This window comes from Procambarus clarkii, chromosome 26, assembly GCF_040958095.1.
Source record: "Procambarus clarkii isolate CNS0578487 chromosome 26, FALCON_Pclarkii_2.0, whole genome shotgun sequence".
Lineage (NCBI taxonomy): Eukaryota > Metazoa > Arthropoda > Malacostraca > Decapoda > Cambaridae > Procambarus > Procambarus clarkii.
This window is the reverse complement of record NC_091175.1, coordinates 7,156,989-7,177,423: the sequence shown is the minus strand read 5'-3', so window position 1 is coordinate 7,177,423 and position 20,435 is coordinate 7,156,989. Positions and strand designations below refer to the sequence as shown.

The window sequence follows — 20,435 nt, the reverse complement described above, 5'->3', positions numbered from 1 at the left end:
CTAAGTAATTTCCCTTAATCTTGGTGGCATTATTTACTCTTCAGTGACATCATATAAAATTCATTACAAGTTGTTGTGCTGTAGACATTACTTTTGGTTTATGTTAAGAAAAATTGCTATATTGTATAATTTTCCAAAATATTTTATTATGCTCTGATCTGAGAAATAAATATTTCTTGAGAATTGTAGTTTGTTTAAATTAGGCTTCCCAAGTTATTTTTTAATGAGAAATTTGTACTGGTACTACTGTATAATAAACTGTAGAGTTGAGCATTAAAAGCAGTTGACAAATTATTTAATAGTTGAATGATATGGTATATTGCCGACGAAGTATGTATTGTAAAGTACAGAAAAACAATGTGCAGTTTAAACACGTAATTAGGAGATGGACAAGAAGCAAGACGTAAGATCTAGAAAATCAGGACATGACTAGGAGGGACAAAGCAGGTTGGACAATAGGAGTAAGTTGTTTCATAAAATGCCCAAGAGTTAAGCTCGCGTGACTGGTACACAACCTAGCCAGAACGATTTCCTACCGTCTGTTACAGTGGTACGAGGAAGGCAAATGGAAGTTCAATTTTAAGAATACGCAGTTTATCTCTAATGGAACACAATGACCCTGCAAACGGTCGAAGACTACAAAATGAATGGCTAAAAAAACTCTAACTAATCCTTTTTTTGGGAAATGGGTGAAAAGTATTAATGGTCTCCTTAGTGATGTCTACAAGGAAACTAATATGGCTGGGAATCCAACAAAATTTGACTTATTTAAAATCTGCTGGGGATATTGAATGTAGACCTGAAGTCCTACAAGGTACTTGCGAAAGCCAAATTGGGAAGGGGAGAAGTAGCTGATTCCAGCAACCCTATGTTTAAAGTTTGCACATAACTTTGGGCAAAGGGCGAAAATCATTGGGGAAGGGGGAAAATCTTGAGTACGGGATTTCCTAATGACCGGGCAGTCAACAGTGCCCCCGGGGACACTGACTGAACCGTCAAGAGTGCCCTGGGGGTAACACTGACCGGGCTGTCAACAGTGTCACCGGAGACACTGACCGGACTGTCAACAGTGCCCCAGGGGAACACTGACCGGGCTGTCAACAGTGTCACCGGGGACACTGACCACACCGTCAAGAGTGTCATCGGGGACACTGACCGGACCGTCAACAGTGCCCCGAGGACACTGACCGGACCGTCAACAGTGCCCCGAGGATACTGACCGGACCGTCAACAGTGTCACCGGGGACACTGACCGGACCGTCAACAGTGCCCCGAGGACACTGACCGGACCGTCAACAGTGCCCTGAGGACACTGACCGGACCGTCAACAGTGCCCCGAGGACACTGACCGGACCGTCAACAGTGCCCCGAGGACACTGACCGGACCGTCAACAGTGCCCCGAGGACACTGACCGGACCGTCAACAGTGTCACCGGGGATACTGAACGGACTGTCAACAGTGCCCCGAGGACACTGACCGGACCGTCAACAGTGCCCCGAGGACACTGACCAGACCGTCAACAGTGTCACCGACGACACTGACCGGACCGTCAACAGTGTCACCAGGAACACTGACCGGACCGTCAACAGTGTCACCGGGGACACTGACTGGACCATCAACAGTGTTACCGGGGACACTGACCGGGCCGTCAACAGTGTCACCGGGGACACTGACCGGACCATCAACAGTGTTACCGGGGACACTGACCGGGCCGTCAACAGTGTCACCGGGGACACTGACTGGACCGTCAACAGTGTCACCGGGAACACTGACCGGACCGTCAACAGTGCCCCCAGGGACACTGACCGGACCGTCAACAGTGCCCCCAGGGACACTGACCGGACCGTCAACAGTGCCCCCAGGGACACTGACCGGACCGTCAACAGTGTCACCGGGGACACTGACCGGACCGTCAACAGTGTCACCGGGGACACTGACCGGGCCGTCAAGAGTGCGCAGAAGGGCTGTCAACTGAGGAGGGGTAATGGGCTGCCCGCGCACACCTGCTTCTCGCACCTCACTACACCTGCAGGAATGCTCGCAGTTAAACCATATAACTCCCAAGACGGTCTCACACACACCTGTCAATCTTAATGACAGAGAGTGAAGACAGGAGCAGACGTGGTGGGTGGAGGCAGTAGGTGGGCGGGACGACAGGTGGGACGCTCACACAGCCAACACCACCCAATATATGCTCCACCAGGGGGGGTGGGTGGGGGTTAATACCCGCAATACATGCAGGTTTTAGTGGCCGGTGAAGGTAAGAAGCGGCCTGGGAAACGGGCCCGAGGGTGTGAGCGGGCCCCGGTGTGTGTGGGGAGCGGGCCGGGGGTGTGAGCGGGCCCCGGGGTGTGTGTGGCCAGCAACAGGCGGTCAACACTCTGGGAAGCTCTGGTGATATATGTGGATCAATATAACACTTAGATCAGTAGGTGGTATGAGGCCGTCCGCCGTACAAGTATTAACCGCTGCCTGAAGGTATTGATGCCGTGGGGGAGGTAATGTGTGTGTGTTTGGACATTTGTATTGACTTATTGATGTGCTTGTCAAGCCCAGTAGGGGTCTTGGACTCCTGTAGGATGGTACGTGAAGCCTATACACGTTTCCGCTACAGGAATTCTGTCAGGCCTATTGAGGTCCCACAAGCTAAGGCGACCACTGAGGCCTAAGAACCAGCAGTGCCTAATCTGACCTCTCCAGTGACCACCATCACCCCACTTGAAGGTCAAGAAGCTACACTTAAGTTATAAAGATCCCCTCAAGCTAGGTCATGACCTTACACAGAATATAAATAAAAAGTTCAACCTTTATTTTTGTTAGGTTGATATAGATTGACACATCATTTGCCGCTTATAAACCCATTCCAGTACAGGTATTTATTTTTATTTATATATATATACAAAGAGTTGTTACATTCTTGTACAGCCACTAGCACGCATAGAGTTTTGGACAGGTTCTTAATCCTAATTTTCCCTGGATTACGACCCGCCAAATCATTTAACAACCAGGTACCCATTCACTGCTGGGTGAACAGAGGTTACAGTTAAGGATTGGCGCCCAGTTAATCCGTCCCGGCTAGGATACGAACTCAGGCCAAAGTGCTCGCGAAGCGCCGGGTGAGTGTCTTACCACTGTGCCACGGACACTGCATGACCACAGGGACTATGCGACTTGAATAATATTTATATTGTTAGCAGACAGATGTGAATGGTATAAAGTCAACTTGGCCACAATTACTGTACATGAGTTAGGTAACAATTAGGTTAGGCATTATAAGTCCCTGTGGCGTTGTGGTAAGACACTCACCTGGCGTTCCGCGAGTGCTTTATCCTGGGTTCGTATCCTGGCCGCGGAGGATTTACTGGGAGTCAATCCTTACCCTCTGTTTAACTCAACAGTAAAATGGGTACTTGGTTGTAAAAACGATTCTTCGTGGGGGTCATATTCCAGGGAACATAGGATTAAAGACTTGCCCGAAATGCTATGCGTACTAGTGGCTGTACAAGAATGTAAAAACTATTGTGTATATATATATATATATAAAAAAATTAGATAGGTTAACAATTAGGTTAGGCTAGGTTGTGGTAGAGAATATTAGTTTACAGCATTATCGTTGAAATGAGAACAAAAAATGTCAGGCCTTATCAAGACCCCGAGACACAATCTGCACATTATTCACTCTTATTTTTGGTTTAGGAGTAAGTTGGAAACGAGGTGTAGGACAATGAATATTTATCTTGTGTAGTTGTGCTTGAGTTTACACACTAGTGGCCTTAATGAAAAGAGGAAGCCTGCAGCTTGTTAAAGGTCTCCCTCCCATTTGTTGTGAGGATTTTTTCAAGCTGGATTCTACAGTTTATTTTTGGCTTTAGCATTTTAGTTTTGGCATTTATGGCTTTGGTGTTGGGAGACAGGGAGCCAGAGTGTATTCATACACGTTAGGCTTTATCAATGTTCCTCCCCCCCCCCCCCCCCCAGATCGAATTACTGACCCCGCCCAGTACTGACTGCTAGGAGAACAGATACATTAGGTGAAAGGAAATGTACCCAACCATTTCTGTCCCGCCTGGAATTCGAACACGGAATTCTCGATTGTGCGTCGAGAATGAACCTGACTCTACTACCAGGGCCCTCATGTTTGCCTGATTTACCTGGTAAAGATGATTTAAAAGGTGGTGCTCCTTGTACTGGCACCACCATGGAAGCAGCTAACACTCTGTTCATCTATACTACTTGTATCAGAAGCAGCATCACTGAACCCAGAAAACGATTCATCTATAGTATCACTTTCTTAAAAATTGGAGATGATACAGGTGGTGGTGATAATGGTGAGGGCAATGACCTGGGAGGCTGCAGCATGCCTGGTGCTCACCCTGTACTGGATACGTTCATTGTATAATCGTCATCTGTCATCAAGAAGGACATAGCTGCTTTGGACAAAGTACAAAACTGAACAAAAAAAATAATTCCAGAACTAAGTCATCTTTCATACCAGAAACGATTGAGGGCCTTGGACTAACATCACTGCAAATCTTGTATGACAGGGCAGATCTCATCAAAACTTTTAAAATACTGTACTAAACAATTTTGGAGGATGTTTATCCAAACAGCTTCTTCAAAAAGTGAAATGTAACACAAACAAGGAACAACGGTTTAAAGTTCAAGGTGCCACAATGTAGGAATAAAAGCAGGATGTGCTTTTTCACCCACAGGGTTACAAATTCATGGAACCACCTACCCACTGAAGCCATAAATGCCAAAAAACTTGAATTTTAATATTTGGGGCCTGACAGCTGAGTGGACAGCATTCTGGATTCATAGTCCTGAGGTTCTGGGTTCGATCCCCGGTGGAGGCAGAAAGAAATGGGCAGTTTCTTTCACCCCTTATGCCCCTGTTCACCTAGCAGTGAATAGATACCTGGGAGTTAGACAGCTGCTATGGGCTGCTTCCTGGGGGTGTGTAACAAAAAGGAGACCTGGTTGAGGGCCGGGCTGCAGGGACGCTAAGGCCTAAAATCATCTCAAGATAACCTCAAACTAGGTAATCAAAGTCATCAGGACAGATTGGGGGGGGGGGACCTTTGACAAGCTGCCAGCTTCCTGTCTTCATTAAGGCCACTAGTGTGTTAGTGGCCCTCCGGTAAATTCAGGAATTCATATGTATGAGAGTTTGCATATATGTGCTGTACCTTGAGTATGTACGTGTTTGTGCATGCATTTTTTTTAATAATGTTATAATATTTCTAATAAAAGTATTTTTATTTGCAGGTAATGGGCTCCTGACAGTTATGGATGTAAAAGTGTTTGTCTTCAGAAAAACAAAAACTCTTGTTATGCAGTAGAAGCTTTCTGTAACTGTGTTACTGTTAATATGTTAAGAGATTTAGTCCATTGTTGTGGATGTCAACCAAATAATCAACAGTTCAATACAGTAGCTAACAAATTGTTGCTTGTAAAAGAATAGTATCTCACAAGATGCAGCTGTTAAGAATTCACTATCAGAAATTGTTTGTGTGTGTGTCATTTATAATGTTAGTGCTGGTGGTGGTACGAGTCTGGGAGGCCGATGGTGGATCTCCAAGTCCACGCCAGACCCAGGCAAGCTCCTCAAAGACCCATGAGAAGAGGGTCAACAGTGGAAGAGAGAATAACATCAATATAGACACTCCAGTGCTCTCTCCTCGTCATGGTGGTCGAGGTGGCAACAAGGCATCGGGAGCTAATATTTTTGCTGATCTTTTCCAAGATTTAGCCAAGGTACATTTTCTGATGTACTCTATATTTATTCTTGAATTCATATCCATATATCTTAAATGTTTGTATTTAAACTACTGTCTGTGTATACACAGTAACCTTATTATGTTGCAAGTTTAATTGATATTTTGCAGGTTTTGCCATATCAATGAAATAAAGATGCAGGGCAGCTCTACTTAAATGGATTGATTCATGCTAGACTACATTTGCTGTACAAGTTGACAATAGCTGCTTATACAAATTTCTCTTCAAAATTTATGGACTTGCACCCCACATTGTATTTTGTATTGCTAATTTATTCTTCTTCACCCTGCTAGGAGGAGACCTGTCCATTGTGTTTTGGACATGACCTATGTGAAGATGTTTCTGCTGGCTTCCTCACCTTAGCTACAGATACTCCCCATGGACAAAATGGAGATTCTATCTACGAAGCTCACTTGGGGGATATGCATAAACTTTCTGTCAAGGTGAGAACTCTTTTGGTTATAACAAAGTTACTAAAGAGGGTAAAAAAAAAATTCCAAAACCCCCAAAAATTACCTTTCTTTTATGTTTTACTATGATAGGGTTCAGGATGAAATACTACAGTGGTACCTCCGTTTTTAAATTTAATCCGTTCCCAGAGACTGTTCAATAACCGAAAGTTTGAAAGCGAAACAAATTTTTCCATAAGAAATAATATAAGTTGAATTATAGTAATCAGTTCCACACCCCAAAAAATATTAACTTGAAAATACATTTTATGCATACTACTATTTATATTTTGTACTACAGTATGTACAAGTATATCTTACCTTTATTGAGGACTCTTGTTGGCATATGGAAGACGATGAGGTGGGGGGGGTCTAAATGTCTGAAGCAAGACATCACATTGTCATTAAAAAAGGGTAGCACAACGATCTGTTACAGCTTTATTTGTGTGACACTTTTCAGCAAAATTTTGCAGTTCTTTCCATACTGTACACCATTTCTTAATTACTGTATTAAGGAAGGAACATCCTCTAGTCTCCTCCTCCCCTGAAGAAATTTCCTCAGCTGCCTCTTGTTGCTGCTCATTGTGAAGGGTTAGGAGTTCGCCGGTGATCAGTTCTTCGTTGTGTTCCTCCACCAACTCCTCCACATCAGCACCATCCAACTCCAAGCCCAATTTCTGGCCCAGAAAAACAATTTTCTAAACAAAAGTCACTGCAGGTTCAGGCTCGAACCCCTCAAAGTCTCGTTCTGGAACACATTCAGGCCACAATTTTCTCCAGCTAGTCACTTCTTTGTCTATGAGGTTTAAAGCACTCAGAATGTGAATGTTTTTTTCCAGAACTTTTTGAGGGTGAGGTTTGTTGCATCAGTTTCTTAAAATTGGAAATGATTTCCTGGTCCATAGGCTGGATTAGAGGAATGGCATTGGAAGGAAAGAACATTATTGTAACAAAACTAAATTCCTTTATGCCTTTTGTCACTTTAACACTCATAATGTCCTTTTTCTTAGTAATTACGGAGCATATAGTTGACATATTTTTGTTGTAGTGTCTAGCTATTTCAACAACCCGCGTACCATTTTCATGTTTACAAATGATCTCTTGTTTTTGCTCTATGGTCATCCTCACAATTGTTCTCCTAGGTTGAACTTTACCACTGACTTTCTTGGGACCCAGGGCATGATATATAATAATTACTTTTAATGTTCAGAAACCAAAAAAGCACAAAAAGAATGAATTTCTTCACAAAGAATTCAAGCGCGATCATCACTGGGCAGGACACACTGGTAAATTGAGGCGCGCCAGCCAGAACCACACGCTTGGTCGACCCAAAAGTGTGTGAACAAACTACGAGAAGTGCAGCAAACCTCGTATACCGTGTTGAATTTTACAAGGAAATTGAGCTCGAAAACCTAAAAATTTGAAAAGATAGGGGCATTCGAAAACTGAGGTTCCACTGTATAAGATACAGTACTAGAAATGTTAGAGACATTTTTCTAACATTTCTCTATGTTTTGTGCCCTGAATGTCCCGTGCTGTCTTCTTCTTGTTCACACCCTGGCACCTAGTCACTACATTCATTTCTTGCATATTTCAATTTTATCTATAATCTATCAGAATATAATCTTTCTATTGTGTGCTTCTTACCCTCTTGTCCTTGTGTATTTCTGTAGATGAAAACTGACTTATTATTTAGAGAATGAAAAGAAATCAGATAAATTTAACAGTACAGTTTTGAGAGGGCCTGTACTTTTTCCATTGATACTCCTCTACCTGTTGCAGGTTCCTTTGGGTAACCATTTCTCACGCCTAGATGAAGCTGTTTGTAAGAATGCCAGTCTGGGTGAAGGATGCAATGTTGGGTCAGCTGCTTATAAATCCTTCTTGGCAAGACCACAGCCATTGTCACCTCAATTGATACACCATCTGCTCCGCAGTGTTGGCATTCCTCGAACACAGTATCCGTATGTATGCATTTTTACGTGTATCTTTGTATTCATTTTATCATAAGCCATTCAATTCTGGATGAACTTTCTGTATAATTTTACCTCTTCTAGATCTTTATGCAGTAAGTTTTTCTTATTTTTGTTTAACTATTCACTAGGATTTTTCATCTTGCTAGACTCCAGAATGGCGTATCCCTTTGTTGTTACTGTTTCTATTTATTATTTCGAGTCGCCTTCTTGAACTACAGGCTAGAAGGCTGTGGCTGCTTTATGTGACCAGGGGTCCAGATTCACGAAGCAGTTACGCAAGTACTTACGAACGTGTACATCTTTCCTCAATCTTTGATGACTTTATTTGCATTTATTAAACAGTTTACAAGCATGAAAACTTCCCAATCAACTGTTGTTATTGTTATAAACTGCCTCCTGGTGCTTCGGAGCTCATTGACTGTTTAATAATTGTAAACAAAGCCGCCAAAGATTGAGAAAAGATGTACAGGTTCGTAAGTGCTTGTGTAACTGCTTCGTGAATTTGGCCCCTGGTTTCCTCATTGAGGCGAAGGGAGGTTATGAAACACTCTACTCTCACAAAGTGTAGTCATGTCTGCCATCAACTGGGGGGGAGGGGGGGGTATCACCCAGAAAGGTAGGTGAACTATTACCAACCCCTACTGGTAAAACATCGCAACCCAAGACCAAACAGAGCCCATGAACCAAGAGCCCAAGAGGAAACAACAAACAAGCAAATATCCACACAACCAGCATGTCCACCCAGGCGACCAAGCGCTGACACTAGTTCAGCACTGCCCATTCCTACCTATTCCCTGCCTACCGCTGACACCAGCGGTAGGCACAGAACTCCCGTTAACTGATGTTCTTGACTAATATAATGGATATCAGTCCGTTAGCTTCAGGAAACCTCCGGGGCTCAACCCAGAAAATGGCGCTTCGTTACATTCAACGCAGGTTTTTTTTTTTTTTTTTTTTTTTTTGTGTGTGTGTGTGTGTGTGTGTGTGTGTGTGTGTGTGTGTGTTTCAGTATCGCTGGAGACAGTCTTTTAAAATTTATATTTAATGAGATATGGGGCCACATTCATTCGGAGTGAAACTCGTCATTCAAAATTAAAACTAGCCATATGGTGTTCTTCTATGGTGTTCAGACCAATCAACTTTGTCAACTCAATTTTTTTTTTTTTTGACACTTCTGGTGAACCAAATTTAATTTCAGTACTGTAATTTGTAAGGTGATTATGTTCAACCTGATAAGTCTACCAAGACAGCATAGTAGGGAAGATTCATTGTTTTCTTATAGCAATACAGTATAAGAGAATTGCTGCAAGTCAATTGTTCCTGGCTCACCTAGGGTTCTGTTCTACCCCACACTCTTAGGTTATTCTGTATATTCTTGCATCGTTGCTTCTTGCTGCAATTATTGAATCAACTATGGTATGTATATTTTGCCATTTGTCACTCATTCTTATTATATTTTTGTTAAATTTGCTCTTTAAGTACACCACAGTACTGCTGAAATTCTGTACAGTGTACATGTTTCCACTTTCTACTTAATACTGTATAATATTTTATTCAAGATCATATCTTTAATATGTTAATATTTTAATTGATTATCCCTGCCAACAAAAAATATATATATATTATATACATATACTGTATATAATTTTAACTTTTCAGATTATTAATGTGTCCAAGCAAGAAGCTGCTAAGCGTTATAGAGCGATCTTTTGATGACAATGATGATCATAGTCTGAGTCAAGATGAAAGGATTGCTTTATACACAACTTTAACCATCGCTCCAGATATTGTTGTCCTTAAGGTTTGGCACATTTGTACATAGCAATAACTTGTAATGCATAGCAATAACTTGTGGCAGTATGGTGTTGAAATTACATAAATGTTTAGTTATCCACACAGATTCATCATGAGCTCGTTAAATTGTTTTAATTCACTGTGGTAATGTAGTAATAATGGTTTTAGTTAACTATTATGAAATGCTAAAAGTATTATTATGTAACAATCTCTCTTGTCTCTGGGTGTGTATTATTGATATAGGCAAAATGCATATCATGCTGAACAAGCATGTATTTTGTAAATTTTAGAGAGATGTTATCTTATGTTATCCACTTCATTGAAGAACTAAATGGATAGATTGAATGCAAGGGCAGCTTTCCAAAGAGTCTGGCAAACTCTTTGCCTGACTTCTTTGCCTGAAGTACTGTAATAAGACAGCAAATATGCCACCTTATTACAGTATTTTTGGATTTTTTGACTGTTGTGTGCCACAGGCAGTGCTAAATAATTGTTCAGGCCTGTTGCCTCCTTTTGATAATTACTTATGAACTTATTATCAATTGTGTCTAATTGGTGTGTTGGTGTTTTCAGTTACTGACAAAGGCAAATCTTAATGTTGGTTTTCCTCGACTTGTTGGTGTTTGTGGGCGGGTCGGGGTCCTAGAAGGGGAGCTGACTCCCCTGGCTTCCCTGCTGGATGAGCCATTTAATGTTCGTGCCTCACTTGCTGCTCAAATTCTGACCATGGTTGATGACTTTATGGTAAGATGTTTTTGTTTTTCATAAAATACCGTAAAAACATAATTTGAATTATTATTACAGTACCTTAACAACTTTACCTGACCTAAATATGCCAATTATTGTAACAATGTTTCTGTTGAGACAAATGTGCTTCTATTGCAACAACCAGTGAGTCCTTTGAAGTCTGAAGTGTGGGTTTGAGTGCCCATAGTGTGTTTTCAAATTTATTTCCTGACTTATCGACTTTGGATCAACTTTGATAATATTGATTTAACATCAATAATGTTGATTCATTATTACTTGAGCATGTTTTGCCCACTGGGGTAGAGAGAGAGAGAGAGAGAGAGAGAGAGAATGAGAATGAGAATGAGAATTACAGTACAGTGGAACCTCGGTTTTTGAATGCCCCTCTTTTCAAATTTTTTGGTTTTCGAGCTCAATTCCTTCGTAAAATTCAATTTTTTTTTTTTTTTCCTCATTTCTTGAGTTTATTGATACACGTTTGGGTCGGTTTTTCGATTGTTGAACCATCTCTGGGAACAGATTAAATTCGTAGGCGAAGGTACCACTGTATTTCACTCAGAATGCCTTTTCAATGAGTTGATCTATATGTCTGCACCCAGATATACTGTAAATAGATACTGACTGGAGTAAAGTTTTTTCTGGTGCTGAGTATATTTATGAGGAATTACCTACTTTCAGAGGTGGTAATAAGCATGTTGCATTCTGTACTTATTTTATAGAACACAGAAGTTATTTCTGTCTCTTAAAAATTGCCAAGGTAAACTTTTTATCTGTGTAAAATTCATGCATATGTAAAAGGCATTATTTTTCAGGAGGATGATCCAGAGTGGTACCTGTTTTATGGGTTGTGGTCACTAGACAAGCTGGCTGTCAACAAGGAGGGGGAAGTTGTTCTGACGGACCTCGCCAACATGGCCGTTGTAGATAAGAATCTTTTTAGAGGTACAGTACTGTAATCTTAAGATCAGAGGATTAATATGATTTTGGGTGTTGCACTAAGGTATAGGTAGCATCACTCGTGAATTTTATTATTGTTTTGTGTGATTTTATAAACTGTAATAGTATTTAGTTGCATCAGTTTAGTTGTAGTAAGTATTTAACTGAGTATTTATTCCTGTCATTCAGAATCTATGTACAGAATCCAGTCATACAGAGTTTGGTTAAAGAAGTACTGTACTGATTACTAGACATGTTGCAAATAATTCTTTTATCGTACTACTGCTATTATTATAAGAAAATTTGAAATTAAGTACACTTATGATAGCAAGCATTCTCTCGTATTTTATAACCAAACTAAAACTTTCTTAATAGGGAAGTTTCTTTCTTCAGTCTGATCTACCTGAAATTAATTTTTCTTTCTTTTTCTGATTCAGAATTAATAATATTTTCTTAATTTAATGCAAAAGTGAAGGCTATCACAATCTTGAGATATCTCATATTCATTTATAACATTGCCTTCATACTGTTTCTTATTGCCTTCATACTGTTTCTTATTGCCAGAAGATTATGAGGATGGAAATGAAAATCGTGCTCAGGAGGTCTGCAACAAAGAATGCTTCCAAAAGTTTACTGGAGAAGTATACAGAGAGAGTCACGATACCGACGAGGTATGCTCACGTGTGGAAGACGTTGGCCACCTCATGTACGCTGCAGTGTGTGCCATGATTCTCAGTGACATGGAGCAGCACAAGTATGTCGACTACTTCACCAGTGCCACCAATCAACAGAAACAGCCTCGCTCTACAAGAGGTTAGTACGCCTTTCATTGCTCCCATTAGACAGTTTAATTGCCAGGTCATAGGTGTTCCTAATATGTAAAATATAATTTAAAAAACCATCAGAGAAAATTTGATGTATTTTAGTTACAAAATACAAATCATGTAAATTTGGCTCCTATTTTTTCCCCTTTCATTGATTTGTTATTTTAGTTGATTAATGTTGTTTTATAATTGTTTCACATTTCTAATAAGGAAAGAATAATCTTTCTATATTTACCATTAATTTTTATAGCACTTATAATGATGGATGAATCTAACAAAAAAGAAGGCACAATTTATACACAAAAATTGCTATCATCAAGCTTTCCAACACCCAAATTATATAAAACAAATTGTTGAAATAATACGTATGAGAGATTGAAAAAGGCATTGGCACTGCTGCATCGCAGGGGAATGCACGTGGTGACAATAGAGTGTAATGCTGATTTTGCATTAGGCGATCACAATCTGCTATAGCAGTAAAAGAAATAAGGTGTTTATAAGAGGCTAAACTATCTTGAGTGAATAAATAAAAGATTAAAAAGGCACTTTGGCTGGAAGATGCTCTTAGAATTATCTGGTCAAGTGGCAGTGCTTTTCTTCTTTTTCCTCCCAGGTCTCCTGCATGATATTCCAGCTTCTGATAGAGCCACAGTAGAGGAGCTGTTGGCTGAGTGTGTGGATGAAGCAGCACCAGGGGGCAGACTCCAAGCTGCTCAGGAACTTCGAGACTTTCTCTCAGACTTCCTGCTGGATGATGATGATGATGATGGGGATAACGGAGAGGAGGTATCCAATACTAAAAATGACGATGGCGACGATTATGACGATGATGATTATGACTATGGGGAGGACGAAGGTTGAGGAGGCTCAAATAATTCAACCTGCTGGTAGTAGAAACAAGTTGGTCTTTTTCAAATTAATGTTACATGTCACATTTTTTCTAAAAATATTTGTTTCATGTTATGAAATAGATTACAGTACTGAATGTCAAAGAAATATATGAATAGCCCTCAAGTTTGAATACTTACAACTGTGGCACATTAGCTGTGATATACTGGTTACAGCAATACTAATTATGTGTTTAAATCTATTCTCTGTAAAGTGTTATATGGTGTCCCAGTATAAGTAACCAGACCATGTCTTGAATGACCTCACTGCTTTTGGCAAGAAGTAGCATGAGTTGTGTGTGTGTTAGGTTTTTATAGTGCAGTTCACAGGCTTGTGAAGCAGAATCTTTATATACTATATAGACTTGAACAAATTGAACAGTTTGTTTCATTGATTGATGGATTACACACAGTAATAAAACACATTGAACAAAATTATGGTGAATAGTCAGGATTGTGCTTCATTAGGCACTGCTTGTTGTTACCCAATCTTTGTGCTGTGAGAGATGGCTTCTGCCTATCATAATGCCATAATGGAGAGCTCATTATTGGTGGCTCAGTTCATCAAACATGGGTTGTGGTACAGTACAGTTTATGAGTCACTTTGATAGCACAGCAGATAAGCTGCCCAATGGCCTACAAACCTATCCTCATACAATCACCTCTACACATACCAAGTATTTCATTTTAACATCTCAAACACAATGCAGATAAAAAAAAGGGGGCATGGAAATGTGTGTACTGACGATGAGTCACAATAACGTGGTTGAAGAGTTGGTACCCAACACGCATCGGAAAATGAAGAAATGACGACCTTTTGGTCTGTCATTTCTTCATTTTCAATTGCGTGTGTTGGGTATCAGACACCCAACGTATATTTTAGATTATGTTCATGTTGCATAAATTGCAAATTGAAAATACAATTTCCATTAACAGATTTACTATACTATACAGATGTAGATATGGTACTGTATATTGAAGGCATTAGTATGTTTTGCAAGAGAGAGTAACAGTACAGGACGCTTTGTGATGCTTCCCTTGAAGGTATGTTTTAACCATACAGTGCAATTAGTGCAATACTGCCCTTGAAGGTAAGTCTTACCCATACATGATTAGTGCAATGCTTAGCTTGGGAAGCAGCTTGCCAACCTTACTTGTACATCATTATCTATTTTTCCAATAAATTACAGGTCTGTGCATGTTTTAATAGTTATCATCGCTCTTAATAATTTGATTTCCATTGTAATAACCCGGCCTACTCTTCCCTTACTCATTCAATACCCCCAGCTCAACACCGTGTGCAGAATCACTGTGACCCCTCACTGATTTACCCGCTAATATCAAAACTGAAATATTAAATGAGGGGGAAGCAACAAGTGAAGGGTTTATTAATTTAAAAATAATGAATAAAAACTTAATTGTAAAACTACCACCACCTTCCTGCGACCGGAATGTGTCTAGACTACTGATCTCCCAGGGAGGACAGAAATCAATAATCATGAACTCAAGGGCATTAGGAATCTTAGTACAAAAAGGCTTGGGGAATAAATTATAAACTTTATTTATTGAGGATTCAAGGGTAACTCTAATATCCATGAAATGGAGGAGAACCCAGGGGGATTTCCAGTACCACACACAAATACCACATATAAGAATGACTCTGCATTAATAAACAAAAAGGGAGGGGGATTAACTAAATACCACTAGATCAAATGTTCACTTTATTAAAACAGGCACATATATTGAAAACAGATTAAAAATATATCCTACTCTAATAAAACATCCTAAGAGGCAATCATAAAATTGGGGTGCAATTACTTTGATGTACCATAACTCAGACAGGCATTACCTTATCCTGCAAAACCATCCCAGATGTTGAGTGGCTGCCCTCCAAGTCACCTGACCTGTACCCCAGTCACGCCCAAGACACACTAACTACAATTCTCTTAACAACTATACCAGTCTAACACGCTCCACCCACTTATAAGTTTTCCTAGGCCCAATAAGCCCTGCCTCTCAGGACTCAAGCCAATGAATTCAAAGTCTTACTCTAGGCCAGCCAAATGCCCTGATAGCCCTGCCCCTAGGCCTCCCTGGCTAGGCTAGCCCATAAGGGTCTATTTCTTTTGACAGAAAACTCAATTGTTCCCACACTCGGATCCCAGGAAACCTGGCGTCGGACTATATGACACCAGCTAGAGGCCGAGTTAACTACCACTCAATTCGTCACTGATTAGTGGAGGCAGGAGGAAGAGGGGAACGATTGGAAAGGGAATTCGAAATAAGATTGGAGGGAGGAATTAGGGAATAGGATAGGGAGAAGACTGGCCTGAGGTGGTCTCCCTACCTAAGGAAACCTGAACCCAAGTTTATGGCAAGGAAGACTGGCACAACCCAAGGAAGAGGGTGGGGGGAATGAACAAGGGAGAAGAGGAGGAGGAGAAGGGAAGAAAAGGAGAAGGGAAGAGGCTATGGTCTGCACAGAACATTACACCATGTCTATAAAAGATTCAATAGTGCCTAATGTTTTATGAATATAAATTCATATTTTGTATGCAAATTCCTTCATAACTTGTTTATTTTGTAATATAAGAGGAAATGGGTGCTTGTGTTATATGCAGTTGCCTTCATTCTTATGCTCTATTTTTCTGCTGATTAATAAAAGCACTTACAGCTCATAAATGATAGCAGTAGCCACATCATGGCATTTATACATTTTCCAAATCAGGTCCAGTACCAATTGATGTGGGAAATTGAGCAGGCACTTTAGTTCCAGTAGTGAAGACATTGTGCTTCCCCAGGAAATAGTAAGATTCAAGAAAGTCTTGTCTTATGAAATCTTCCTCTCATATTTTTTGGCTCTGTTAACACTAGGTAAGTTTAAAATGCTTCTTATTTATAGAGTACTTATCCTTGTGCTGAACGCTAGAGCGGCAGTCTCTCACTTCATGCAGGCCAGCATTCAATCCCCGACCATCCAAGTGGTTGGGCACCATTCCTTTTTCCCCCCCATTCACAAATCCTTATCCTGATCCCTTCCAAGTGATATACAGTCGTAATGGCTTGGCATTTGTTCCTGATTATATTATATCCTACATCCTTAATTCAAAACCAATATAACCATGGTCATGGTGCAGTCAGTAGTGTGTGTGCGCGCCTGAGGGGTTCAGGGATGCAGGTTCATTTCCATCATACAGCTTTCATATTTTCTCAAATACAACCATGTTTTTTAAGAAATACAGGATGACAATCATGCTTTTTCACAACAACACTGCTGTTAGACATGCACAAGAATGACTCATATACTGTACTGTGCTTTAATTATATGGTGTATTTAGTTTTAAAAAGGGAACGTGTTTTAGTAAGAAAATTTTTTACTGAAAATGATGTAAGATGATGTAAATTTGAAGATATACAAGTAGACTATTTTTTAGAAATGTAGTAACTGATGTAGTGTATAATTTTATAGTATCAAATTTTATTTATAAGCTGTATGGTATTTTAAAGCTATACTTAAAGACGAGGAGAATGAATCGAGGTAATATGAATACAGGAATGAATACAAAATGGGGTCCATGAGCAGAGTACAGTGATGAAGTACATGTGAGAAGATTTAGAGGAAAGTATTCCAATAAAATTGGTTGAGAGAGAGTAGTTAATCTATCTATATCTATTAAATAGAATGTGTGTGTGTGTTTGAGGTTGGACTCCAAACACTTGGAGTTGGAGCCTCACCCAGCTCTCCAAAATGAATCATGGGGTAGGGAGCCGGTCGGCCGACCGGACAGCACACTGGGCTTGTGATCCTGTGGTCCTGGGTTCGATCCCAGGCGCCGGCGAGAAACAATGGGCAGAGTTTCTTTCACCCTATGCCCCTGTTACCTAGCAGTAAAATAGGTACCTGGGTGTTAGTCAGCTGTCACAGGCTGCTGCTTCCTGGGGGTGGAGGCCTGGTCGAGGACCGGGCCGCGGGGACACTAAAAAAGCCCCGAAATCATCTCAAGATAACCTCAAGATAAGAAGGGTATGAGAGCATTATAGGCCAGTCAGGGTTGGCCCCAATACCACACTTTAATATCAGCATCTATATGACCCCTTCCCCACCTGCGATTTTCATGAAATCAGTTAGTAATCGGTGATGTTTCCATAAAGTGAAGCTTTTTTTTTTTCAAGGCTTCGTAATGTGTAAACTAAATTTTCAGAGGGGTGGAGAATCTTGGACGAGAAGGGGGGAAGAAAGGTGGGAGAGGAAGGGTGTTAAGATGGAAGGAGAGAAGATTAATTAATTGGCAAAAGAAGGCACCAAGCCAGGAAGGCTGTGCGGCACCATCAAATATGGGGTGGGGGTATTCAAAAGTGCTAAATATCTCTAAGGATGCCAATACGAGAACAAAAAGCACATAAGGCGAATGATATCAAAGGTATCTGATTCGCCAAGGATTCTATCGAAGGACAAATGACTGCGAGGGATGGTCAGGACGCAAGACACATGCACGTACTGGAAGTCGGGACATTCAACAAGGATATGCACGACCGTAAGAGGGACAATGCAGTTTGGACAATAAGGAGCAGGGCAGCGCTCCATTAAGTGCCCGTGAGTTAAACGTGTATGGCCGATGCGTAACCTCGCCAGAGCCGTTTTCCACTGCCTGTTATGGTGGTAGTAGGAAGGCCATGGGGATACGCTACCCTTAAGAGCACACAGTTTGTTACCAGTAACAGAAGACCAACAACCCTGGCAATGGGCAAGGATTGAGGAATGAATAATCGGGTAGAAGTTGGAATAAGGAACACCTTTATGGAGATAGGACAAGTGGGGATAGCCTCCTTAGCAGTTGGTGGAAAAAGTGGAGAGAGGGGGTGGATAATGGAATAGAGATTAACTGGGGAAGGTTGGGAGAGACAGGAAAGGAATGGGGGGGGGAGAGACATACACACACGGGTGTTGCTAGGTACCCCCCTCTAGTATCGATATGAAAGAAAATGTCTGTCCAGTGTTGGAGGACAGATACTTAGGGCAAGCCTCACCCAACTTTTCTAGATGACACATGGGCGCTTGGGACTGCTATTGGCAGTCGGGATCAGCCACAGTACCACTCATTAAGAAGGATCATCTCCTATTCTGAATCCCAGCAACTCCTATAAGGTCTGAAATGGGGGTTTGTTTTCTTGAGTTTTTCAACAGTTTTTCAGCTGATCAGAATGATTACACACAACATAACCTCATTTTTAACAATGATAATACAATGTTGCATTAAATAACAGTTGTAAAAATAGCATTGTGGCTATGTTGTGCATTTGTTGGGATTGCATGTTCTGAGAAAGGGAAAGGGAGGAGAGGGGAGGACAGGGCAGAGAGGGGATTGCAGGGAAGGAGACCTGGGCACCACCAAATACTTTGTCTATTTATGATATAGTTGTGATGGAATCTAAAGAGAATGTAAATGAAGCTATTTGATCCATGGAACACGTTGTCATCACAATGTACGAGATACTTGGAGAACATTATTGCTCCACCTACTTAATAAGGTATTTATGGCATGGCTCTCTTATTACTTTTTACAGTTGCCACTCAAAGAAAAATCATTTCATGTACAATATCAAATTAGTGTATGTTTAACCCAAAATGTTTTGTTTATTATCCTGTATATTATGGACAAAAAGTCTAGTATATCACACCAACCATTGATGCCTAAGTAGCTGGTGAATTAGCAAAAGAATAGGTAAAAAGGAAAATGCAGTAGAATTGGCTACTTATAAGAATATCTTATTTTTACTCTGCTGGGAATAAAAAGTTTGTCCTGCTGAGGTTTCTCTTGGGGCATCTTGCTATTGTGTAGTACCACTCTCAAGAGCAGACATATTCAGGCAGCATTGTAGTACTACTGCTCGAGAGCAGACACATTCAGGCAGCATTGTAGTACCACTGCTCGAGAACAGACACATTCAGGCAGCATTGTAGTACCACTGCTCGGGAGCAGACACATTCAGGCAGCATTGTAGTACCACTGCTCGAGAACAGACACATTCAGGCAGCATTGTAGTACCACTGCTCGAGAGCAGACACATTCAGGCAGCATTATAGTACCACTGCTCGGGAGCAGACACATTCAGGCAACATTGGGGGAGACTCAGGCTGTCATTTCAATTATTTTCACACCAAAAGTTTAGAATTCCCAATTAGGTTAAATTTGATGGGGAGGGGGGGGGGGGGGGAGATGCATTGGTATTTAGAATATTTTGTACAGGGTAATGGTGTATTGTGATTGTGAAGAAATGTAAAGGTGGATTGCAATATTATAGATAATTATGATGTGTACTTGTTTGTGTTAGTGTAATGCATTTTTGTAATACGCAAATTTGTGATTAGAGAATCTCTACATGCAATTAGATATAAGGATTTTCCTTCCTTTTAATTTATAAAATAATTTGTCATGTGAATTGTTGTGTGTTGCATTAGGATTAACTTGTGACTGTTAAATAATATTACGTTACTATTTATTATTGCATGTGGTATGACCATTTTTTGAGAATCTGAGAAATTAAAATGTTCGCTTTATAAAATATATATATATATATATATATATATATATATATATATATATATATATATATATATATATATATAACTGAAAACTCACACCCCAGAAGTGACTCGAACCCATACTCCCAGAAGCAACGCATCTGGTATGTACAAGACGCCTTAATCCACTTGACCATCACGACCGGACATAATGAGGTGATAGCCGAGGCTATTTGAACCACCCCACCGCCGGCACTCGGATAGTTATCTTGGGCATAGCATTTTACCAAATCACCTCATTCTTTGGGGCAACACGTGAGGAACACAAATGCGAACAAGCCTGAATGGTCCCCAGGACATATGCAACTGAAAACTCACACCCCAGAAGTGACTCGAACCCATACTCCCAGAAGCAACGCATCTGGTATGTACAAGACGCCTTAATCCACTTGACCATCACGACCGGACATAATGAGGTGATAGCCGAGGCTATTTGAACCACCCCACCGCCGGCACTCGG

At 40.8% G+C, this 20,435-nt stretch overlaps 1 protein-coding gene across 8 annotated transcripts; it reads left to right on the top strand.

Moving 5' to 3' along the window:
* Positions 1-1,958: 1,958 nt before the first annotated feature.
* Positions 1,959-17,713, top strand: LOC123756727 (divergent protein kinase domain 2A). Of its 8 annotated transcripts, none has more exons than XM_069331824.1 (9): positions 1,959-1,982; positions 5,270-5,758; positions 6,073-6,222; positions 8,011-8,192; positions 9,864-10,005; positions 10,572-10,742; positions 11,558-11,687; positions 12,246-12,494; positions 13,119-17,713. In XM_069331824.1, exons 2-9 carry the CDS (start codon positions 5,477-5,479, stop codon positions 13,364-13,366), a joined length of 1,554 nt encoding a protein of 517 aa, XP_069187925.1. In that variant the 5' UTR covers positions 1,959-1,982; positions 5,270-5,476; the 3' UTR covers positions 13,367-17,713. The 8 variants fall into 8 exon arrangements, with proteins under 8 accessions (XP_069187925.1, XP_045595959.2, XP_069187923.1 ...); XM_045740003.2 differs by lacking the exon at positions 1,959-1,982 and adding an exon at positions 1,991-2,125; XM_069331822.1 differs by lacking the exon at positions 1,959-1,982 and adding an exon at positions 2,135-2,158.
* Positions 17,714-20,435: the final 2,722 nt, after the last annotated feature.